This window comes from Sinocyclocheilus anshuiensis, unplaced genomic scaffold (assembly GCF_001515605.1).
Source record: "Sinocyclocheilus anshuiensis isolate Anshui unplaced genomic scaffold, SAMN03320099.WGS_v1.1 scaffold869, whole genome shotgun sequence".
In the NCBI taxonomy this organism is placed as follows: domain Eukaryota; kingdom Metazoa; phylum Chordata; class Actinopteri; order Cypriniformes; family Cyprinidae; genus Sinocyclocheilus; species Sinocyclocheilus anshuiensis.
The window spans coordinates 248,159-274,990 of NW_015558630.1; the positions used below are offsets into that span (position 1 = coordinate 248,159).

At 35.4% G+C, this 26,832-nt stretch overlaps 1 protein-coding gene across 1 annotated transcript; it reads left to right on the plus strand.

Annotated features, from left to right (window-relative positions):
* The first annotated feature begins 895 nt into the window (after positions 1-895).
* On the plus strand, positions 896-26,800 carry bach2a (BTB and CNC homology 1, basic leucine zipper transcription factor 2a). The gene is made up of 5 exons (XM_016476842.1): positions 896-1,092; positions 16,076-16,332; positions 18,875-20,341; positions 24,058-24,264; positions 24,368-26,800. The coding sequence occupies exons 2-5, from the start codon at positions 16,090-16,092 to the stop codon at positions 24,821-24,823; spliced, it is 2,373 nt and encodes a 790-aa protein (XP_016332328.1). The 5' UTR covers positions 896-1,092; positions 16,076-16,089; the 3' UTR covers positions 24,824-26,800.
* The last annotated feature ends 32 nt before the right edge of the window (positions 26,801-26,832 follow it).

Here is a 26,832-nt window from a genome sequence, read left to right on the forward strand (position 1 = left end):
GATAAAACCGATTAGATATTGCTTATTGTCCCAGACTGAGTGCATGTGGTCCAACACATAATATAAATTGATCAGGCTTTTTTTAAATTCATGTTTTAAAACATGAATAACTTACAATATACTGTAGGTTACTGCTACAGTTTTACTTTCTTGCACAAGGTTTTAATAAAATTCATGCAATTAAATTATTTAAATTAAATTTAAATAGAATTAAATGATTCAAAATTAGAATTAATTTAATAAACAACACAATTAAAATTATTAGTAACTTGAATAACTTGCAATAGGTTACTGCGACAGTTTTGCTTTCTTGCAAAAGGCGGAAAAGGGATTCAAATGAATTGATTTAAATGAGTTTTAATAAAATTAATGCAATTAATTTATAATTAATTTATACAGGAAAATAAGTAAATTAAACTTAATGAATAATTTAATATACTACAAACCATTATTTACATGAAAACCTTACAATAGGTTGCTGGAGGCTTTCTTTCTTGCAAAAGGTGGAAAAGGAATTTAAATGGATAATAAATTTAATTAATTTTCAATTAATTTATTAAGTTAATATTTAAAAATAGCCAAAAGAAGTTAAAATTATAGTACATAATTTATTAAAAAATAAAATGAGGGTTTAAGTCAATGCTGCATGAGGTGTCAAAACCCCATTATCTATGAAACCATTAGCACGTTATTCTCCGATCCGCTTATACACTTCAAAGAGTGATTAATTTGCAGGTGTGAAGATGTTAGTTCGTTAGATTCACAACTTTGTGAAAACGCAGAATGGCTCGTGCTATTTCTTTCCCTCTTTTACTATGGGCGCATCGCCATGACGTCATCGCCCCAATGTCAACAATGTAGCAATTAGAGGAGGCGCGTGCTGGAAATGCCACAATCAGCGAAGAGCAAAGAGCAAAAGCACGCGGTCTCGAATGTAACTCAACGCAGTCGGAGATTGAACACACCGTTCCTCCGGCTTTAAAGAAAAGAACAACCGTGCGCGCTCCTCCAGCTGTTAGCGAAACGCGAAGAAAGAGACCATGTGAAAGCGTCTTGCAGAATATCTTCGTGCGGGAACGAGTGAAAGTTTAGGTGAGTGACCAAGCCGCCTGTGGTGCTGTTACAGTTTATGTGTGTTTTGTTGTGAGCGTCTTGTTGTTAAGAGTAAGTTGTTTGTGGTCCATGTATGCCTTGCGCAGAAGAGGCAATGTCTCGGCACAGACAGAAAGCTTACATCAACGGTTTTGGATGTACAGTCAGTCAGAGGAGCTGCACTGACGTTTTTAGGTCTGCAGGTTCGTGCTGCATATAGTCACTGGTACTAGTCTGTAGATGTCAGGTACAATTATGGGCTGGACCGGATGCACTCTGACTGAGACAATGGGAAGCAGTGATTCAGCAAGACAATGTTTCATGCCTTTGTGTGTAATACTGTGTGTGTTCATCCCTCTCAAACGTCTATCTATCTATCTATATATCTATCTATCTTCTAGTTAGTACAGTATAGCCATGCAAAGGCAAAATGAAAAAAGAAAAGTTCATCCCAGGGTTGTTATAGTTGTTAAAAACAAACATAAAAACTCTTTACTTGAAATAAAATTAACATTAACCAAAGTAAAATATAAAAATTTAAATGTATAATATATATATATATATGTATGTATGTATGTATGTATGTATGTATATGTGTGTGTATGTATATGGGTGTGTGTGTGTATAAACCTAAACTTGTTTTATTTCAGTTAATTACCAAGGACATGCTTCTCATTTTCATGTAGTTAGCTTGGTGTACTAACATATCTAAACTTAAACTATATAGAATAATAACTTGTATAAAAGTTAGGTGTGTGATGACTTTGGAGGAAGTAAAGCTGGTAATGGTCAACAGATAACCAAGCCTTTGGTACAATCAAAACATAAATCAAGAAATAATAGACTTGATTGTTCAAATTTTTTTTTTATTTGTTTCAAAGTAGGGATGTTGAAACATACTTAAAAAAGAAGTAGAGGAATTGCAGCACTATGTTGTAATGAAAGAAGAAGTGCGAGAGGGCATTGGTTGGTGGCATTGTGAATCTTTACTGTCAGCCTGCCAATTTTAACTTGTGTTTGTTGCTTTCTTATTACTATATTTTGAACTGCACCCGTTTAAAAACACTTATGCTTTAGAATATCTTATGAAATATCATCTTTATCCTATCTATTCCATTACTGTTTATGAAACCAGTTGCAATCAAGAAATAATAGACTTGATTGTTCAATTTTTTTTTTTTATTTGTTTCAAAGTAGGGATGTTGAAACATACTTAAAAAAGAAGTAGAGGAATTGCAGCACTATGTTGTAATGGAAGAAGAAGTGCGAGAGGGCATTGGTTGGTGGCATTGTGAATCTTTACTGTCAGCCTGCCAATTTTAACTTGTGTTTGTTGCTTTCTTATTACTATATTTTGAACTGCACCCGTTTAAAAACACTTATGCTTTAGAATATCTTATGAAATATCATCTTTATCCTATCTATTCCATTACTGTTTATGAAACCAGTTGCATACCACAGACCCAGATTTGATGCGTTTTGGTTAAGCAGGAAGGGTAAAGATATGGTTAATGGGTGGATGAGTTGTTTGTGGTTTACATCCTGTGAGATGAGATGTTCACAGGTCTTTGTGGTGCAGCATATAGAGTAGCTAATTTCCTGTGCTCATCGTAGAAATTCTTATCTGATTCTGGACATTTTCAGATTGATTATGGATAGAAAATCCACCTTTACCTTTCATCTTAAATTTGCTCTTTCTTTGACACTTTTGAATGTCTTACCTGCAACTTTATTTCGAGCTGTGACCTTAGTGTGGTAATATCATGAGACATCTTGGTCTTAATGTGATAATGAGGTTTAACTGCACTGCATTACCAATTACTGATGTTCAGTGCTCTCAGGATCTTTATAACAGTAAAAGATTTGGCTTAGGACTTGGATCTGTTTTATTGTTCATCCTGATTTTATACTCCAAAAAGTGTTTAGATGGATGTAACGATTCACTCAACTCACGATTCGATTCGAATCACGATTTTGATTTCATGATTCAATTCGATTCACACGTTTTTTTTAACAAAATGAGATTTAAGACAAATTATAAATTAAATGTGTCCTTTTATTTTTGCTTGGACAAAATGCTGCACGTTTCTTTGTGAAATTGAAATATAAGACTATAATAATATACTAATATAGCACTTGCATATTATTGCTCTTTTGTTGGTTTTGATTGCTTCTATTGTCCTCATTTGTAAGTCGTTTTGGATAAAAGTGTCTGCTAAATGACTAAATTTAAATATAATGTAAATAACAAAACTAAATAGAAATTTTAAAACATGCCCCAAATCAAATAAATAACACAAATAAAAGAAATCTCTTCATATAAACAAAATAAGGCTTTGTCTGTGCTCTTTCCATGTAAAATTAGAGGCAACTACTGCATTTTAATCATGATCCAAACAAAGATGCTGCATATATGCAACACGAGCAGTTTTTAATCCAAATTAGATTGTATAATTTCGAAATTTGAAGCAAAAACAGAATGGTTTGACTTCAGTTTTGTGAAACTATAAATAAAAATATCAGATTTGTGAAACTATACATACAAAAATAACTGCATGAAACAGAAACGGCAGACGAGCTGAATGAGACTCAGATTCACTCTCTGCCAGCAGGTGGCGCTTAAAGCGTTTCCTTGGTTTCGGCTGTAAACAAAGCAGCACTGCACTTTAAAATTAATATGCATTATACAGAGGCAAGATAAAAATAAAAAATACCATCTAAACTTTTCTAAAGACAGTCAGTTCCCTTCAGACATACATTCATATAAACTCCTACCTCTAAATGAATCGTGATTTGTTTAGCATCTCAACCGATTTGAATCGTCACATATTTGAATCGATTTTCAACCGGCTCGCGGTTAATCGTTATATGCCTCTATGGCCAGTGACTAATCAATGGTTCGTCTTTATTATTGACTGTGCAGAAACATCTCCTTAGTCATGTAACAGTAGTTTGTTCTTCAGATAAAAGCACCTGTTTTGTCAGCAGTTATGGGTTTGTCGCTTATCGCTGGTTGAGAAACAGATGTTATTTGTCTTCTGCTTGTGTTTGCAACACAACAGATGTTTCTTCATTGGCTGAAAACTGCTTCTGTAATGAATTAGTTTGATAAAGTAAACTGAATTCCAGTTCTGTGTCATGAAGTGCTTGAGTCACCATATATGTGACCTTAATAGGGTTCAGCAGTAGAAGCTGAAATATTTGTCAGTGTACGGTAGGGGCTTCTCTGTGCACAGATCATCATCAGCATATTTTTAGACAAAAAAAAATCATAGCATTTTTTTAGTGTACAGGATGTGGTTGCTAGATTTGGTCACTGCCCCAATACAAAAACGCCCGCTTTCAATGTAAGTCTTTGAGAAGTTTGATTCCAATCACTTTGAAAATAAATTATGACCCTTTCCTCAATCATGATTTGAGGTGTAATTCATGTCTGTAGCATGAAGTTCACATTAATGCAATAAGTAAGTATGAGCATTAATAACAGTGTTGCTTGCTACAAACACTAATAAACCCAAAGACTGCACTGGTGTATGTGCATGTCAATTGTATTCAATCTCTGCAACATCAAATCACTGACTGATATGTTCAGAGTTTTGTTTTTGCTCATTTAGTATCAGTTCGGCTGACTGTGGGTATGATTTTTCACCAACATATTGCTAAGTCATTTCTTTGCCCCCTCTGTACCCAAACATATTATGATTAAAGCTAATAATGAAGTATCAGGTTATGATATAATGCATCTAAAGCCCACAGATGGGCCAAAGGGTGAGAGAAACAGAGCTGGAATGCACTTGGCCACAGCGGTCATTTATTAACTATGTGGACTTGATGAACCCATTGAGTACTGGTTCACTTCCTGTTGGACAGCTAGAGTAGAGTTAGTCAGGGACATTGACACAATCCAAGATAATACAAACACGGCTAATGGGGCTATTAAAAGATTTCCTTAGTGGTGAAGGACATTTTTTATTTAAATTACACAGGACAGACTGATAAAGGAAATGTTGTTGTATCCTGAACCATTAAAATGTCACCTGCTCACGTACATAGGCCTACATACATGTATACATATACACACACACACACACACATATTGTTCTTTAAAAAAATATATATATTTGTATTTATTTATTGCTTAATTAGTTATGTAGAAACAAGTGTCAAACAAATAAAGAAAAATATTTATTCAATAATGGTGGCTGGTTTTGGGGGGTCTCGGGGTGGGGGTAAGGCATTTTTTTCTGTAGAAAAAAAAAGTATATTATTTGCTACATTTGTTTTTAAAAATAAAAATAAATAAATAAAAAAAACAACTCAAAATTTGGATATTTAAATGATATAAAATACAGTGTGTTAATCTCCAGTATATAAATATATTTTTTACAATGTTTAATACTGAGTGATGTAGTGGAGTGGAGTTTATAAATATTCATATATATTCATTAATGTATTAATATAGTACCAGAGTGACATTTTAGTAGTGCGGGATGAAGTTGCTAGAGTAACATTTCTTTACAAGACATTTTGCATATTTGGCAAAAAAGAATCCCAAGACCATATATATATATATATATATATATATATATATATATATGTATACAATCATAATATTTGCTACATTTGTCTTTAAAAATAAAAGAAATGGAGAAAATTTTTGATATTTCATTGATACAAAATACAGAAGTTTGTTCATCCGCAGCATATATATATATATATATATAATTTAATATTGAATGGTATAGTGGAGTGGAGTTTATAAATATTCATTAATGTATTTATATAGTATGAGTTACATTTTAGTAGTGCAGGATGAAGCTGCTAGAATCACGTTTCAAGACTGTGCATTTTTGCATAATTGACAATAAAAATTTCCATATGTATAATATATGTTACCATGCATTTTATGAAATTATGCATATCTCAGCCATTGCAGCTTCAGGCTGCAGATCCAAATGTATAGCCTCAAGATGCATTCACGCTGAAGTAGCTCGCACAAATCTCCAGCTACACCCCCATCTCGTCTCACTTATTCCTTTGAATATAAGTGTCACGATGCTTACCGCTGCGGTTTTTGTATTTTACCAGAATCTTCTGCTTTGACGGACAGATGAAAGAGGAGCTGTGACTCTTATCCTCTGTTTGAAGTAGGTCATCAGCTGACTTGGGTAAAAGTAACACAGCTGAATATGAATGCAGGAAACCAGCTGCGTAGTAAGCAGTAAATCTGTAGGAGTTTCAGTATGACATGTGGGTTACATTTAACCCTGATAAACTCTTTGGTCACGCTCTCTATAACATGTGCGGTTCATGCCGTTATTTCTAGTTTTCATAGTAGTTCAGTTAAGGTACAAGATGCAGTAGTGTGAATGTAGTCACAGCTAAAGTACATTGTTAAAGGAGTAGTTCACCCAAAAATGAAAATATGTTGAAAATTTACGATTGTCATGCGCATCTCGTCAGTAAAGCCGGTCCCGTGATTAGTAGTAAATCGCCATCACCTGCTTTCAGATTGAGTGGCATTTAATACACAGAGCCATAGTTCACTGACAAGCTAGGCGATATCGCGTTCATAATCGAATGCGATTCATCTGCGATTATGAACGCAATATTGCCTAATTGTCAGTGAACTACGGCTCCGTGTAGTGAATGCCGCTCAATCTGAAAGCAGGTGATGGAGATTTACTACTAATCACGGGACCGGCTTTACTGACGAGATGCACATGACAATCGCATGCGATTAATTGCTCAGCCCTACCCTCAGGCCATCCAAGATGTAAATTAGTTTGTTTCTTCATCAGAACAGATTCTGATGAATAGCATTACATCACTTGCTCACCAGTGGATCCTCTGCATTGAATGGGTGCCGTCAAATCAGAATGAGCTTAAAAAAAAAAAAAAAAGTAATCCACACGACTCCAGTCCATCAGTTAATGTCTTGTAAAGTAAAATGCTGTGTGTTTGTAAGAAACCAATCCATCAAGATGTTTTATATTTGAAACATTGTTTCTGGTCCATAATCTATCATCTATAGTGAAAAATAATCTATCATTCCTCTAGTGAAAAAAGTCCATTACTTGTTGTCCACTCACATCAAAATCCAGTGACATATCTGTTTAGATCTGTCTTTGGCTGTTTTTGCTTGTAAGCGCGGTGCTTGATCTGTGCAGGTTTCTCTCTTGATTCAGACAAGACAACTTTTTCCACTAGTGAAAGCAATATTATGGATGGAGAGGACCTGTGTTTTTGATTATTACATATTTGTTTAATACAAACAGTTTTTCTCTTCACAAGATGTTAATTGATGGACTGGAGTTGTGTGGATTGTTGTGATGTTTTTATCAGCTGTTTGGACTCTTATTCTGACGGCACCCATTCACTGCAGAGGATTCATTGGTGTGCAAATGATGTAATGCTAAATTTCTCCAATTCTGTTCTGATGAAGGAACAAATCCATGCATCTACATTTTGGATAGCCTGAAGGTGAGTAAATTTATAGCAAATTTAAATTTTTAGGTGAGCTATTCATAATCATCAACCAGGGCTGGAATTATCCATTTCATAATGGGTAATGTGATCATGAATATCCTAGATTTCACTGAATTTTTTTTACCTCTTTTGTTGCTGTCAGTAATGATGTCAGTGGTTCAGCTGAAATAAGAGAGGTGTAGACGTCATCCTAGAAAATGGAGTGACAGGAAAGAAAGGTCATTCCCAGTGGATTGAAATACCTGTGCTTATTTTAGGAAAGATCTATTGAAATGACAACAGTGAACTTCAGCTCAACTTCAGGGCGGTGATTCTAAATGTCATTGTAATATTGTTTTCCGCAGTTTAAGGAGCATAATTGAGTCCTGAAAAGCAAGACTGTGTCAGGAATTGTAATTGTAACAGGGAATTTTTCATAAATCAAGGCCTTAATTAATCAACCAGTTTTGCCTAATTAGCCGTCAAAGCAAAAAAGGAAATACATCAGGAGTCAATAGATTTTTAGGACACTAACATGGTTACGGTATTATACTTGGGAACATTTCTACCTTGTCAAATGTCATTCATTAGTACAGAAAGAGATCTTACCACAAAAATAAATGTTTCATAGATGTTCTTTAGCATTTCTCAACAGATTGTTGTCTTGACATGCCTTCGTTCATGTCTAGGTTGTCTTACATGGATAAAAAGTAGTAAATTGTCTTCAAATTTGTGTTTATGTTCTTCATCAAATTTGTAGCATGATGAAATTTTAATAAGTGCACAAACCTTTCAGCATTTGCTTTTTTTTGCATTCCTTCTTTTTGATGTTTTGCAATCGGTTTATGAGATCACAGCAGATAGCAGAATGAAATCTTCAAAGCTTTTCAGTGTTTCCTAGTTGATTATGTTAATCATTTCTTCCAAGCTATTTGAGCCCATGGTTCTTGTGTGATATTCATTTGAAATTCAAGATATTTTACTGTATCGGGAGAAAATCAGGTGCAACCTGCTGCCTGAACCATCAGTCACCCTCAGATGGTTACTGCCTCCCATGCTGGCCTCAATTACCATCTGTTTAGAAAGGATGTCCAGACCTTGGTCATGCTGACACCTCATCTACACTGTACATGAGAGACATGACGTGACAAAACTTGCATGCTCCAGTTTTAATCAAGAAAGCTGTATAGACCACAACAGTGTGAAGCCAAACTGCAAAGCGCACACAGTGTAGGCAGCTTTGTTGATTATATCGGGACTGTTCTAGTTTTTTTGTGCTGTCAGGCATTACTAATAGTGTAGATAAGTTACAAAAGGCAATGAGAAAAAAGTTCAGCTTTTTAATCTCCTCACTTCAGAAGCTGATCTGTGCTGATGGCAAAATAAAAGTAGGCAATATTTCAATGTATTAATGTCTTTTTGTGTATTTTGCTAGTTTCTTAAGGGCCGATTCATTAGAATATTTTTGCAATGTCTCACGATTTGTGATTATGGGAGCATAAGACAAGATATTTAAATAGTGTCTTCAATTTAAACTTCAATAGCAAAACAAATTAATTTAATTACATTAAATCTATTGCTTCAGCATTCATTTTTTATCAGTTTTCTTGTCCAAAAAAAAACAATCAAAAGTTTAGGGTCATTAAGATAACTTTTTTTTTTTTTTTTAAGAAATTATTACTTTTATTCGTTTAAGTATTAATACTTTTTTTAATCATTGAATGGATCAAAAGACAAAATGATGGTATTTACATTTATAATGTTACAAAACATTTCTTTGTCAAATAAATGCTGTTATTTTCTGTTAATCAAAGAATCCTGAAAAAAAAAGTATCTTGAGCAACAAATCAGCATAAAATGGAAAAAAAAGAGAAAGAAATCAGCATAAAATGATTTCTGAAGGATCATGTGACACTGAAGACTGGAGTAATGGCGTTAGAGGAATAAATTACATTTTAAAATATGTTCAAATAGAAAACAGTTATTTTGTATTGTAATAATAAAATATAATTATATTTCATAATATTTCTGCTTTTACTGTTGATCAAATAAATGCAGCCTTGGTGAGCAAGAAAACATTGTCACAACCATTTAATCTAATGTACCCCTTACTTGTGGCAAATTAATGCACACAGTCTCTTGTGACTTTAGTCTAAATAATCCATGATCTATGTTTTTAATGACTCGCTCATGACCATCTGCTGATTGTATTATGTACTGCTTGTACTGAAGTATGTTTATCCAGCTCATTGCGAGCTTCTTTGTGTATTTATAGCCTGCTTGCTGTGTTTTTTTTTTCACGGTTGCCTCTGCCCATATTAAAGACAGTTATGAGTCACTTCTCACTTCAGTCTGGGAAACCATGATTCATTCAAGCTCTGTTTCAGCAACCAATGCCCAAAATACTCTGGCATGGAGTCACCCCCTATCTTTACATTGCAAAGCCAACTTAGGAATGCCCTGATTGACTTGAGTAGTGGTATTTCAGCTGTTTAGCTAACATCTGATTTCCTTTGAATAAGCAACAGTAATTTGTAGAACTAAATAAACTGGCACAAGTGCATTTACTCCTGAAGGACATTGGCATTCTGTTTCCATATTGCATAGGGAACTGAAGCAGGCTAGATCTGAATTTATTGTGGGACATTTCCCACGGAGTACCAAAAAATAGCTTGCATTTTTCAAAGAAATCCATTCTTTCAAACACCATTTGTTCAAATCCTTTATACTGGCATGTGAATATGACAGTGACCCTCTGAAAGAGAGACAGCTAACCTTATTTTGAGCACAATAGTTAATTGTTGAAACTAATGATGTCATAGTTGACTTTCCTGCTGGAAAATCCCCCCAAGATGAGTGCTTATCTGAGGTGTGTTGTGTCATTCTGTTTAGTTGTGTGTGGTTTTCTCTCCTGACCTGCAGGCTTAAAGCATCAGGCAGCACTGGATCGCAGCTCCAGCAGCCTGCCACGTCCCGCAACATAAAGTGTGAGCTCATGGAATCTGCAGATAGCGGTTAGCATATATATTTTACGAGGATATGCGCAATGATTCATCAAATGTTCTCACAACCAGAGAGCAACAGACAGGCATAGAGTTCATGTGTAGGTCAATGACAGTTATAGTGGTGTGGTGTCATGGTTAACAAATCGAGCTGGTAACTGAAAAGTGGCAGGTACTCTGAAAACTTGTTCTATGTTATTATATACTTAATTATAATACATTTTATATCTACGTTATTATATAATAATTATAGAGAGAGAGCGCGCAAGAGAGAGTGTAACAATTAAAATCTCTGAATTTATATCTAATGTAGCGTTAGTTCTGGCAGGTCACGTTAGTCAAGCTCGCATCAGCTGACTCTCAGCTGATCCCCATCAACCTATGGGAATACGACACCTATCTAAGCATTCATATATAAGGTCCCTCAGTATTATCAGCAGTTTTCACATTGCTCAATAGCTAATTACCCTCCTCCATCCCCAACTCCTCCTCTGTCAGTCAGGATTCAGCCTTCTGATTCTCCTTTGAATCAGACTAATTCTAAAATGTGTACATAACATTATTGAACTTTAACGATATCTGCAATACATTTATGTTGGTTCTGTTCTGTTTACCCTGGGGGGGGGTTATCGCTACTCTCATCCATGCTAGGCTGCATGGATGCGCAGGGAGTTCTTGCCCAGAACAGAACCATACCGCAAATCCAAACTGTATGCTAATAGTCAATCGTCTTTGACGATAGTGGTCCTGACAGAACCTTTTATTGGAGACATTTGTGCATGCATATATTCGTTTATACATACATATATTTGTATATATTCTGAAATTTTAATGTTCATTCTATACAAACACTCTTATGGAGAACTAAACCTGCATAAATAAATAAATATAACATTTAATGCATAAGTAAATAAATGCATAAATATACAAAAATATAAAATAAATTAAAGAATAAAGATAAAGTTAAAATAAATACAGAAAATAATTAATAAAGGCAAACATAATAAAAAATCAGTTTAGGACTAAATTGAAATTATTTTTTAATTAGTGATGAAAAATGAAAATGATTTTTTTTTTTTTTTATCAAGTCATATATTCCTGTATTTATTTTCTATTCTTTCTTTCTTTCTTTGTTCATTGGTCAAGTTGTATAGTAAGTTGCTTTGGATAAAAGTCTCTAAAAAAAAAAAAACTAAAAACATTTTATCATATTATTTAAGTTATTGTCTAATAGTTTCTCCTTTTTAGCATGTTAAACCATCTCACTTCAGCTTCTTTTAAAATACAGCATACTGCGATTCTCAGAAAGCTCTTCAGTGGTTGGAACTGAAAGAAGAGCTGCTGTAATCAGGTCAGTATGAAATTAGGCCAGGCTTCTCTTGGTGGTCATAACGGCCATATTACCCCCTGAAGTAGGAGGCCTTGAATTATATGTACTTTTTAATTAATGTCTTGGTGATTGTGTGGAAAATGGGGTCACCACATTTGTGCTGTGTAATCAGTTATTTAATGTTTGTCCATGTGGGATCTAATGGACTTCTTTTCTTGAACTGAATTTTTGTTGAGTTTAAATGGAAACACTAAAGCAAAAATCACTATTACAACTGCTCTCTGAATAAACCTTAAAGGGATACCTCACTCAAAAATGAAAATTCTGTCATCACCCTCAACTAAGTCTTTCCTGTATGAGTTTTTTGCTTCTGTTGAACATTAAAAAAGATTTTTGAAGAATGTAACCAAACCCCACTGACTTCCATAGCATTTTTTCCATACGATCGAAACCCGTGTGGACCAGCAACTCCAACATTCTTCAAAATATCTGCTTTAATGTTCAACAGAAGAAAGAAATTCATACAGGTTTGAAACAACTTGAGGGTGAGTAGCCTAAATGATAACAGAATTTCCATTTTTGGGTGAACAATCCCTTTTAGTATTGAACATTAACCTGTTATATCTGTTTTGTGCTACTCGCATTTTCTTCAGAAAATGTAAAATTGAAAAAAAAAAAAATTTGTGCCCAAAAAATTGTGCTGAAATCTGTTTGTAATAAATTAAGCTTAATTATCCAGAATTATACATTTTATATATATATGCAGTTTATCTGATTACAGTTTGTTCCTAGAGTGTGTACATGCTCATTATTACAGTCTCTTTTCCATCAAAGGAATTATTACTCCTGCATATAAAGCCATATTGATATTGCTGTTGGCAGTGGATCTAGGTCGGGGAATTAGGGGCTTCATAAATTAGGGAGACTTGCAGGGTTGGTCAACATTGTGGGCATTTTAACAAATGCTTTCTAATTATATATTATATTTCCATTCAGTCCTGGAGGAGCAGAAACAGAATAGGCTATAGTTCTGTAGCATGTTTGTTTCCACAGCGACCGGTTAAGCCTAGTTTTGCACTTGAATGAGTTTTTAGTGGATCACTTTTCTCAGAGTAATTTGTCTTTTGATAACCCTTTTCATTGTACTGCGCCTTGTGCAACACTCACAATACACAATACTTCGAGCACCATTGTAACGATGCTCATCTGCATTATGGTCATGGTTGTCTGACATAGTCATGCCATCAGTGTTGATGATGAAACATGCTGTAATTCCCTCTGTTTATTTGCATAGTATTTTTCCTTTTCAGAGCGACATCTCTGAATGAATTGACATACTGGTGATATCTCATTAGTGTGGGTAGAGCAAGCGTGTGACAGCTGCTATCAGACATTTCTCTGTTAGTGTGAGGGGCTCTGAATGTGCTTTATGGGAGATGTGTTAATGATTCACAAGCTGATGCTAAGATAACCAAAGCCAAGATGCTGAAATGCCGTTTGTTAGAGTGAGCAATTGCTATTCAACAGCTAATCTTCACTAGACTGGTTCAAAATAATTGGAATATCCCCCTTACTAGTTCCTCCTTTCAGCTTTTCACTGCCTCTAGGAATGAACATAATAAAGTGTGATAATAGAGTAGAAATATATGTGAGGGATAATGCACAGTCAACCAATCATTAATGCAAAATAAATCTGGATCAGGTTTTCTGTCATCCTCAAGAAATTTATTATGAAGTAATGACTAGGGTTGGGGACAGAAGCCCGGTACCAATTTGGCACCGGTATGTACTAGAACCGAATCAGAATGCAGATTTCGGTGCCTCATTTCCCTGCCATTGCCATGCCTGAGCGATCGATTGAAATATTTGTCCTCTGGTTCAACGAAACGGACGTAATAAGCATCATCAAGCACGTGCAAAATAATAATTTCCCGACTGAGAAAATGCACGTGAACTCAAGTCGGAAAGCTCTAATAATACAAAGCCAACACATCTTTGTAGTAACGATAGTGTCCATGTTGTTTTCACATTCCGACTTAAAAGCACAACTCGGGAAATGAGAGCATCCGAGGAGCGAGTGAATGCAGTAATTACACTTGCTCTGATGGCAGCAGGTAGCCTTCCGTTAACTAAGCTAAACATGCTTAAATTAAAATGCCTAAAGCTAAACCTCCCTTGTATTCACGTTTCTAAACTTGTTGTCCAACAAAAGAGAACATTATAGCCTTTTTACTCCACAACACCAGTCAAATGCTTCCTTTTGTGATCTGATGTGGCTTCTTGTTACAGAATGAGGCTGAAAATATGTTCCATAGGCTACTTTAAAAAGAATACATCGATTAGCAATGGATTATAAATATACTTAATTGTTATGAAAATACCAGAGATGGCTTGAATAACACCAATAAACTATATTGTTGCAGTCGAGTGTTTATTGTCTTTGTTTTATCATTCAAAACATTTATATGTTCTGTTTACTCAGTTACAGCTATAATAGCGATGCCTTTGTCCACATAAGGGATTTCCTTGGGGGTCATGAGTTCTGCTTCTTCTGTGACTGGATATGTGGATTTTCCGTGCGAGGGCGCCCTCTGGCGTCCAATATGAATGAAACAGACATCATGTGTTTGATGACATCAATGGCCATTTTTTGGGGAATTTTTATTTATTTATTTATTTTTTAATAAGTATTGGTTCAGGCACCGTTTAGGCACCAGAACCGTTTTAAAAGTATCGATTTGGCACCGGTATCGATAAAAAATAAACGATACCCAACCCTAGTAATGACTGACAGACTATAAATAGTACCACTTATCAAATAAATATGGTTATTTGTGTTATTGTATTATCTTATTTGTTGATTTCTGCTTAGAAAAATATTCTTGTGTTTATTATATGGAATATTTATTTATATATATAATTTGCTAACATATTTAGCTAAAATCAAAAGGTTTATGCTCACCATATAATCACTAATATTAAAATTATATTCTGTGTGTGTGTATATATATACACACACATACACACACACACACACTGCAGTTTTTATATTGTCTTATTTGTAGATTAACGTCTGCTTAGAAAAATAGAAAACAATCAATGTCCTAATATCACAATATTAATCTAGATAATTTTATTAATCTGCCGTCTTAATTTATTCTGTGGATTAGTTTGCTAACAATTTTAGCTAATGCAACATTTGTCCTCTGTTTAAATATTTGTCTTGTTTACAATTAAATTTTTTTGTTTCAATTTGGTTTCTGACCAACATCAAAAAGTATAATTATCATACTGAAAATTGTATTCAGTATTATATAAGTATTATATGTACACTACCATTCTAAAGGTGTTACCATTCTAAGATTTTTTTTTTTTTAGACATACATACTTGTACAGCAAGGATGCATTAAATTGATCAAAAATGACGATTAAGACATTTAAGTTGTTATTTAATTTCTACACTTCAAAATATCCCATAAATCAAATTCCCTGTGTGATATTTGGATCTGATTATTTGGGAGACCACAGAAGATGTTTGACTTCACGTTGGTGTGTACGAAACTTATTTTTGTCTTTTTAAAAATGGGAACAGCAGGAATAGTGCAACAGAGGCTACCACTATTGCAACCTGGTCTTGCAAAATAGGCTCATATTCTATTGCCATTATTATGGTCATGCAGAGCCATCGTTAGACTCCCTTGAGATCTCTACCCATACTATTATACATTCACATTTTTTTTTTATGGCTGGCAACACATTTTTGGCTTTCTATATGTAGCAACTGCCCTGAATGTGAGCTTCAGTGGGCTTGTTTGACATATTCTTTATTTTTGAGACCATTACCCTTGACATGCTAAAACATTTGCTGTTTTTGTGCGACTACAGCCTCTTTGAAATTCCACTAGTGTCATTTTGGAAATTCAAATATCAAAGTCCTAATTATTAGTCCACTTTTGAAGCTGACACATGCTGCTAATTGCCCATCAGCTCAAATTGAGACATCTGTGCGATTGCATCAGCAATTGTGCAGTTGTCCATTATTGGTTTCGAAGAACTGCCATTGAGATGGATAACATGTATGTTTTTTTTTCTAGCTTTCACATGTGCAAAAAATGTTATACTTTTTTTTTTTTTTAAACTTTAATAATATGGAGCAGTCATGTCATGTCACTTTTATCCACAGGCTCTGAGCAAGGAATGTCTACGGAGGAGAAGCCTGAAGCTCCCATGTATGTCTATGAGTCGACGGTGCATTGTGCCAACATCCTCCTGTGCCTGAATGAACAGCGGAAGCAGGACGTCCTGTGTGATGTGACAGTGCTGGTGGAGGGGAGGGAGATCCGTGCCCACAGGGCAGTGCTGGCAGCTTGTAGCCAGTATTTCTCCCTACTGCTCAGGGGCCAGACGGAACATGAGCCGGTCATCAACCTGCCACAGAAGGTGAGTGTCCTCATTTGGCAGAGGTACAGATTCAGCATACATTAACACTAACAGCCTGCAAGGATACACCTGAATGACCTGCACTGAAAACCTCACAAAAATCCCAACTGTGCTAGATAAGTTTAACTATGAGATCTATGAAATCCTTGCACTTTTGAAGATTACTGCATATAAACATCTTTATTTTCATTTCTTTTTTCATTCATTTTATTTGTCAGTTTCAGGACTACTTTTTTTTTTTTTTTGATAAGGCAATTAATCAGATGATTTGTTGCAGAGATAACTATGCCTGCCTTGAAAATTAAAAGATGTCATTTCAACAGACAATGCATTTTATGTTTTGGAGTATTTATGATTGCATTTAGAGTGAATGTTGTGTACAGTTCCACAGTCATGAAAAATATTGTGTAAATTTAAAAATGTTCAAATGTCTGAAATAGTCTTGGAAATGAATAACGTTTGAAAATGTCTTGAAATTTCTGTAGTGTAGTAGTGTGTAATATACACTACCATTCAAAAGTTGGGTGTTAATACTTTTATTCAGCAAGGAAACAATGACTTGTTCAAAAAAGACATTTGTAAAGAAAATTGTAATGTTTCAAAAGATTTCAACTTTATAAGGAAATTATTTTTAAAAAATGTATTATGGTTTTCCTAAATTATTGAGCAGCAGAACCCTTTTTAACATTAATAGTAAGAAGAAATGTTTCCTAAACACCAAATCAGCATATTTTTAAGATTAAGATTTTGACATGTATAATGTTACAAAGTATATTTCAAATAAATGCTGTTCTTTTGATCTTTCTATCATCAAAGAATCTGGTATATTTTCACAAAAATATTAAGCAGCACTGCATTGATAATAAAAATGTTTCTTAAGCACCAAATCAGCATATTAGAATGATTTCTGAAGGATCGTCATGTGACACTGAAGACTTTAGTAATGGCTGCTGAAAATTCAGCTTTGTCATTACAGGAATAAGTTACATTTTAAAATAAATTCAAATATATAGTTTATTTTGTAATTGATATTACTATATATAATATCCCAGATATGTCAGAAGGCCCCCATTTGCCTCTGCTTATATATTAATTATCGTTCATCTTCAAAACACTTAATGTCAAATTGTATTCTGTAATGTCCGGGAAATTGGCTTCATATCTCATTCTCTCCTCAGAGCCGTGCTGAGCTGCTTCCCTATTGCTTTATAGTGTGGAGTCTTTGCTTTCTGCTTTGTGTGTGTGTGTGTGTGTGTGTGTGTGTGTGTGTGTACATGCGTCCCTGCCTGCTGCCCTCATTAGGATTGCTGGTTATAACATTAAAGGAGTCTCATATGGTGCTTGGCTTCCATAAAGACATGCTTCTGCAGGCAGCAGCTGCTGCAGCTCTGGGAGGACTGACTGAATGTCTGGGGGAGCTGTATTTTCAGCAGAATGACGTTCTATTTTAAAGATGATGTTCTTGATGTGGTTGCGCTGCCCCGAGCATTCATGGATACCTGTGAGAGCGATAGAGTGATTGAAAGTGATGAAAGGGGTGGTTTATTTTTGTTCCTGACACTATGCAGTTCACTTCATTTTATTACTTGACATAAAGCCTTGTAAGACCTTGATAGGAAGCTCAGATACTTTTTGTAGCATAGACACAGTTATGATTTTTAAATGTGATTTGAGGATGATCTGATTATTCTCAGTCATTTGTGGTCACAGTTTCCACAAAAATATTAAGCAGCATAAATGTTCTCAACATGAATGATTATGAGAAATGCTTCGAGCACCAAATCATAATATTAGAATGATTTCTGAAGGATCATGTGATACTGAAGACTGGAGTAAAATTGGCTGAAAATTAAGCTTTGCCATCACTGGAATGAATTGCATTTTAAAATATATTAAATTAGAAAACAATTATTTTAAATTGTAATATTTCACAATAATTTTACTGTATTGTTGATCAAATAAATGCAGCCTTGGTGAGCATAAAAGACTTCTTTCAAAAACTATTTAACTTCTTACTGACCCCAAACGTTTGAACGGTTGTGTGTGTCTATATATCAGTCGATATAGATTTAATTTCTGTATGCTCCCTTCTCCCCTTTTTACATTTAAGTGACCTTTGTCATTATCTAACACTCACTTAATCTTTAAAAATGTGAATAATCTAATAACACTGTTAAATGTAATCGTTAGCAAATATCTAACTGTACATTAATGTTATAATAACTACGTTCATTTATGTTTCAATTCTTTTATTTTTATTTTTTGTTCTTTTTTATGCATTTAGACAAAGTAGTATCAAATTTTAATGTCTAGCATTAATTAGAAATATCAGTGCATCACTATTACTTAAATCTTAAAGCTACAGTAGTAAACAGCCTTTTGGAATTATCATAAAGGAGGTAGAAAATGAATGGAAACCTTGAGTAACAATATAAGTGGTATTTGGGGAAACAAATAAAACATCACAAAAGTGCCACTTTAATTTGATTAAAATACCACTGGTGACCCTGAAATGTCAGCTTGATTTGTTTTCTTTTTTTAGATCACGGAGAAAGGCTTTGCCCCACTGTTGCAGTTTGCTTACACAGCCAAGCTGCTACTCAACAGGGACAACATCCAGGATGTTATATGTTGTGCAGAATTCCTGGGAATGCACAACCTCGAAGACTCCTGCTTCCGCTTCCTACAGGCCCAGATGAAAAGTGAGGTTGCTGGCATGCACACCAGCCAGAATCCCCCTTCACCTCAGACCCTGGTTCAGAAGCATCACGATAATGGGTCAGAGGACGCAAATGTGCGGTTGAGTGATTCCAAACCACCACTGTTCAGATCAAGCCTGCACCCTGAAAATGAGCAATTAAAAGTCACCAACAACCTGCATCAATCAGACCAACCTGCAGCTTTTGACATCCCTCATTATCCCAAATATAGAAAGTACCATCAGGTTCTTGCTAAGCACAACGCAACCAGCTCCTCACACAGCAGTACCTCAAGCTTACACGGCTCCCTGCAGGATACTGTCGCCAGCAGCGATGCCCAGGGCCTTAATTTTTCCCAGGTTAAAGCAGAACCAGCAAGTGGGGAAGACTGTGTGCCACTAGACTTGTCAGAGTTGGAGCAGGATGGTCTGGTCAGGGGTAAAGGGAATGAGATGGAAATGGAGTTTGAAGGAAGACAACTTAGTTCAACACCCATTGAATTGCCTGTGCACAAACGTTCACCAGTGTGCCTGCGCTCCCTTGATAAAAAGGAAGTCACGTCTTCGGATCATTGTCTTAGCGCTGATCTGCAACTCGCCAGCAGAACCTCTCCCCTTCAAGAACGACAAGTTGCTCCAAATGACTTCCAAAAAGACTATCAGGCCTTCGTTGGGGGACTTGGAGTGACATCCTCAAAGAAGGCTGAGAAATTAACCGATGGCGTGTCCCTCAAGTCACTTTCCTTTGAGATGATCTGTTCCCAAGAATCTGAACAGGAGAGCGACAGAAGAAGTGTCATCTTCTCCTCTCGAGCCCCCTACCATCTGGCGGCACCCACGCACTCTTATCCGGGTGAGAGCTGTTTGGGGCAGGAGACCCCAGATGACTTATGGGCAGGTTCTAGCCGGTCATTCCCCTGCTGCCAAGCACTGTCCCCAACTTCTGTCTCTCAAGAGCCCGCATTGCCCTACCGCCGCCAGCCAAAGAGCAGCTGTCCGGTGCCTATTAAAATGTGTCCCCGTTCGTCTCGTGCCGAGAGCCACATCAGAACCTCCAGCTCTTGCTCTTCCTACTCCTACGCTGAGGATGGCAGTGGAGGATCTCCTTCCAGCCTGCCCCAGTTTGAGCTCTCTACCTCTCCTTGTTCCACCATGGCTCGATGCCTGGCCCTTGAACACCAGGAGCATAGCATGTCGGGGCCACCAAAGATTAAGTGCGAGAAGTCCTACGACACTAATTCCAGTGACGAATCTGGATCTTTTTCTGATGGAGATAGCGAATCCTTTCCCACCAAAGAGCACAGTCAAGAGGTTGGTGTATGTTTGGAAATATTAGTTTTGGTCTGTATTTGGAAATAATAGTTGCACTAAGATTTAGGATTATTTGGAATACACGTTGCACATTCTGTGTTCCAAATAAATAACAAAGTGGAAATTAAAACTTAAAGTGTAAAGCTGAAATTGAGATATGGCTTAGTGCGATTATCAAATCACAAAGGCTGTGATTTAATCACATAAATATAAGAGCTGCATGTTTCAAATGGTAGCATGGCACTGTGTTCATTTACACGTGAGAAGCTCATAATCCAGTGTTTTGTACAGCAGCTTCATTCGGTCGCTTAAATGTGCATTTGGTAACCTACCATCCGCCAACCACCTTCCCAAACTTGTAATGAGAAGAACTTAACAAAGCAGTTGCTTTTAGGGCTTTTATAGGGCTCCCTGTGTTTTTCCCACCAAAAATCAATGCTCAGTGTTTTGAACATTTGAAAATGAAGAAACTGAGACAGCAAAAAATATTATTAGTAATTTTATTTTACAGTTGTAATGTAAAATAACACTATTCTATTTTTCTTTAATACTGAATTTTTTTATATCCAGTGAAATATTGCAAAAGTAATTTTTCTTATTTTGTTGAATATTTATTACTGTTATATTGGTTTATTTATTTATCAATTTCTTTATTTATTTTTGCCAAATTGTGCATCCCTACAGACAAGTACAACAAACCTGGAGCGTTTTTTAAAAACAAAAATCAGACTTTATATCGTGATCACAATTTTTATCAGAATAATCACAAGTTAATTTTTATTTCGCCTAAATAGTGCAGCCCTATTGCAGTGGTTAGCACACATGCTGTTCAAATCAAGCTCTTGATCCTATTAAAATGCAAAATCCCCATAAATAATTATGAAAAATATAATAATTACAAAACATTCCCACATTCGATTCCTGAGCTTCTGAGATTGAGAATCAAGCTGCAGCAACTTGGCAAACGCTGGAGGGTTGCCATGGCAATAAGCTCTGAGCCGTTCTTGTTCCTAAGGTCCCAATGACATAATTGTTCCTTCTCCTGACAACACTGACACATTGCCAGTTCAAGAATCTGTGTATGATAATTTGCGGTCTCGTTTAGTCGTTTGATTTTTGATGACCCAATTGAGTCAGTTGTTGTCAGTATTCAAGTGACTACAAAGATGAAGCTTTTTTTTTTGTGAGATTCTTAGAGTTTTGAAGGCAGCTGCATAAAAACCCAGATATTTCACAGCAGCATTATGAAACTGATAGCTTCTACAATATGATTGAATTAGCTTCCTTCTAAACTACTGTAAAATAGGTGATATACGCACACCTATGACCAAACATCAGTTCTGTGTTGATGTGTCAAGTTGCTGCATTGCCTGGTAAACATAAACATTACATGTAGGCTAATTCACTGCAAACATGACTTTTTAATTGTTTTTTAATTAGTCTTTATTTGTTTTCCAAATATGTATATATATATATATAACAAGATAAACTGACTTGAAGCAACAAGCATAAGATGATAAGACTTGTTTTCATAGATTGCATCTTGAATATAAATATATTCTCTCTTGCTGCAGTGGCATATTTTAAAAACATTTTTAAACTTGTTTGTACTTTAAAAATGAAAAAAATCTGCAAGTAGGTTAAAATGTACTCTTATTAAAGATACATTCTCTGAAAACAAGTCTTAATATCTTATGGAGTTCTGCTTCTTAAAGTGATAGCTCACCCAAAAATGAAAATTGTCACTCTCGATTTGTTCTAAGCCTGTATGGATTTCTTTCTTCCAGTTTCTAGTCCCCATTGTAGAACACGAAAGAAGAATGTGGTACACAAAACAGTTTCTGATCCTCATTGACTTCCATAGTATGGGAGGTTCCATAGTAAAAAAAATATATAAAATACTGTAGTATTTTTAGGGAACTTCCCATACTATTGAAACTCATACAAGTTTGGAATTACATGAGGGTGAGTAAATATTGACAGAATTTTTGGGTGAACTATCCCTTTAAGTACGTTTATCTAGTTTCAGGTGTTTTTAGATATTGATTTAGGTAACTGGAAAACTAGGCAAACTGTTTATGATGATTGTCAGTAATGATAAATGTTAACTAGTTAATAAACATGTGATGACAAAAAATGGTATTTAGATGGTACTTCTAAGTATACAATAGTATATCTCCAAAGCACCATGGTAATACCATGCTATTTTTTTTATTAGTCACAAATGAAAGAAAAAATAGCTTATGACAAAATTTGAGCCCAATATAGTGTAGAAATCTCTGTAGAAACAATCTTTCTATAGCCGTCTTTATTGTGCCCTTCACTCTGCCTGAGTTTAAAGCTCCCAGCTGCAGGTCCCCAGACAGAAGTGGGGCAGCGGCCCCCAGGCTCCCATTTGATGATGGGCCGCTTCACCTCACTGGCTAACAGATGAGCCCTACTTCACTGTGTGAGTGCCTTCTCCCAGAAACGACCTGACTTCAGAGAGAAGGAGAGGAGAAAACGTGCCTGTGCTGCTGGAAGCCTAATCTGTCATTCTAGCCTTATTACAGAGCTCTCTGTAGTAGAGCGGTTAAATATAGACCTCCATTTTACACAGACTGAGCAGTGGCACAAGGTCACAGCAGAGAGAGGGAGTATTCGTCATGGTGATCACTATGACCAACTCGCTCGGCAGAGTTTTAAGTCAGGTTTCATCTTTGTCATTGCCTAGAAATGAGAATTCAGTCGTTCTATGTGCACAATTTGTAATTGAACCATAATGTGTAGCTTATCACAAGCACATATTACCAACCCACCTAAAATCCTTCAGCACATGTTAAAGAACAGAATGTAGACCTTGTCTGAAAGGAAATTTATATATGAATTAATCATTGCATTTCATGGAATAAATACAGTAAAAAAACAAGAATACAGTAAAATCAGTAATATTATGAAACATAACTATTTTAAATAACTGTTATCTATTTTAATATCTTTTAAGATATTATTTAATCCTGTGATGGCAAAGCTGAATTTTCAGCAGCCGTTACTCTAGTCTTCAGTGTCACATGATCCTTCAGAAATTATTATTATCATCAATGTTGAAAACAGTTTAACTGCTTAATATATTATCTGGATTCTTTGTTGAATAGAAAGTTCAAAAGAACAGCATTTATTTGGAAAATAAATATTTTGTAACATCTTTACTCTCACTTTAGAGTATGCTTGCTGAATAAAAGTAATCATTGTTAATCTTAAATGGTAGTGAACCTTTGCGTAAGATTAAACATTTAGACAGAATGACTGATCTGATATGGAATAATTTTATCATTACAAAGCATTTTTTATATGATTCTATCAAGAATTATATATATATATATATATATTACTGAATATGTCTTACAGAAAATTAAGTTGTTCATATTCTAATCTTTTCTTCTTAAACTTTTGGTTTATATTTGAGTTTCCTGAGTTTAGTTTTCTAGTTTATTATCAGTTTATTACCTTTATTATTATCAGTGCTCTGAATGCAAATAAAACATTTCATACAAGTTAGACGGCAGTGTCATCTAGTGGTAAAGCACCATATTTTCTGTGAAGGAAGCGTCAAATTTGCCAAATATATATATATATTACATTTATTTTGTAATTTGTTTATTTTATGTTTCTTCCAGTATACGATGTTGCACACTGTAATAAATACATCTTAACTATAATGTGCTGTACACTTGCAGGTGAAACTGCCTTTCTCAATAGACCATATCACAGAGCTTCCACGCAATGACTTTCAGCTGATGATTAAGATGCATACGCTGACCTCAGATCAGCTAGACTTCATCCACAGCATGAGACGCCGCAATAAAAACCGCATCGCAGCTCAGCGCTGCAGGAAAAGAAAGCTGGACTGCATCCAGAACCTGGAACGCGAGATTCACAAACTGGTAGGCTGCGACCAACAACCTTAGAGTGTTTGCTTGCACTCTCCACAAGAATGTCGATTTTTCTATACCACCTTCATTATTGCATCTGTTTCTCCTCCATTAGGTCTGCGAGAGACAGAAGCTCCTAACTGAACGCAGCCAGTTGAAGACCTGCATGGGGGAGCTGTGGGAAAACTTCTCCTTTTTGTCTCAGGAGGTCTGCAGGGAAGAACAATGGAGTCCAGGACAGTCTCGGTCTCTGTATAATCTACACCCAGACCCAGTTTCATCCAGTCCAACCGGTACAGACCTTAGAATATCTCCCAATCCCACCAGTATAGACGTCACTCTCACCTCACACAACAGCGTGGTGTTGTCCCCAGGCTTAACTGGCTGCCAGGCCATAGCCGAACCACCACACTCACACCTAAGAGTGGACAGAGAGACTGTGCCGCCCCAAGACACTGTCACCTCTGAGAGGTCAGAACCTTCCCACGTGGGCAGCTCAAGTGTGACGACTGATTTCTGCCAGGAAATGACAGAGAAGTGTACGACAGAAGAGCTGCCTGAGAGAAACTGAGTCCGGTAAACTGCATTTTTATCTGTTATCATGAGAATTTGTTTTGTGTTCAAATGTTACTTTTTTTTGCCAGTGTAAAGTTTTGTTTGTCGCTACTTTAGGGGACTGTTCTGTTGTTATGTTCATGGTGCATCATGATGTGTTTTTGTTTGTGTGTGCATATGGATTTGTTCTCATACATGCTGTATATTATGCTAAATAATTTCATTTTGAACAATACCTTCTTTTTATATTCATTTTATGCTATCTGGTTCTCAGATTTATCTCAGGAATTTCTGATTTTTTTTGGGCAACTTTAAATCAAGCAGCATATGCAAATATGATATTGAGTGTTTGAAAGTGTTTTGTATCTTTTGTGCGTTAAAGCATTCCTAACAAAATTGAATAATGGAGAAAACTAAACAGCTGCTCACCTGAATTTGCTAAAAGCCGAGCAATCTCTTTCTAAACTAGCAAAATGGAGAGCTCTTCTACAAAATAGATGATGAAGCAATGACGATTAGCTGCCTGCATGTTCCCTCAAACATTTTGTGATGAAGCATCATTTGATATGGAAGCAATTTTCTACAGATTTTTTTTTTTCTTCAGTTTTCTAGACTGTTAAAATGATTGATCAGGGATGTCTGTTGTATAAAACTTTCCAAGCAAACTTTAGAAAATGTAGTTATTCTGACTTTGTTCATTTTGGCAGCTCACACTTAGATCTCTCAGATCTGATTTGATTCCTTCAGGGCGTTATGCACATGATAATTTTACTGGAGTCAGAGATCAAAGCAAATCAGTATTATTTCCCCCTCTTATGTTTGTTTGTTTTTTCGGGGTACTGTTTGTACACTTGTCCACAGTCCACTTTCAGTGTTTAATTATTTCCATGGTCCTAATATTTTCACTTTTACAAGTTCTCAATTCCCTCCTTCAATTTGGTGTAATTTTCACTAGTCTTATAACACTTTTACATGTTTGATTTAATAACGAGGTGAAACTTCAAGCCTTAAGGTAACAAGAGTTGGAAAAGCTTAATACTGCATTTCTATTTTTGTTTCTAATGTTGTTGCTTTAAGCTACCATGTGTAAGAGCCACTCACATCTGCATCATCACAATACTAGAGTTCAAAGGTGAGATGGGGTATTTGTTTTAATGTTTTAATTAATTTAGTCTGTTTACTTTAAATGATTGTGAACTGCATGATTTTAATAATATGTAAGGCATGATTAAGCTTCATGTTTAATATTTGGTTTTACCAAAACTTTTGGGAATCTGATTGAACATGTTAGCTTGTATTGAGCAAAATCAATTAAAAAAGCTTTGGCCTTAAAAAAATCTCATAGAGTCGTCTTGGTTAATTTGTGCACCATAAAAGAGGATTCTCAAATAATTTACTGTTAGGACTTCAAATATGTCCTCAATGTTTATAAATTATTCAGAATTCTGTGCATATTCTGAATTTTTATTCTCATGAGTATGGATTTGGATAAATCAGTTTATCATGCTTTTGTTATATGATGCACCACAGTTGTTATATGAATATTGTGATAAGGGCAAATATGAATATTGGTTATTAGTTTACATGCAGTAGGGAGAGTTTTGACATTCACAGAGCTACCTGTAAAATCAATATACCTCTCGTCTCAGACAAGGTCTGTTACAGAACTTGTTTACAACCTTTTTAAAAGATGTTTTACAATCGTTTCTTTTATGTCGATTTTGTATGTATTGTACATATTCTGTTTATAAGTATTTGTGGGATTCTTTGAAAATGATTGTTTTGCTTTCTTTTGTCAATCAAATCTCGAAAAGTTGTGACCTCAATGTTCATAATCCGTATTTGTTACATTCTTGAATGTGTCCACATTGAATTTGTCTACTAGGATATTAAATAAATTGCCAAGCATGTTTTATGCAGATTGAATGTGTTTTGCATCATTTGCTCTGAGGAGTTAAAAATTTGCACAATCTGTATTCACCCTGAATTCAAACACAAACACTTTTGGAAATGAGAAACCTTTTA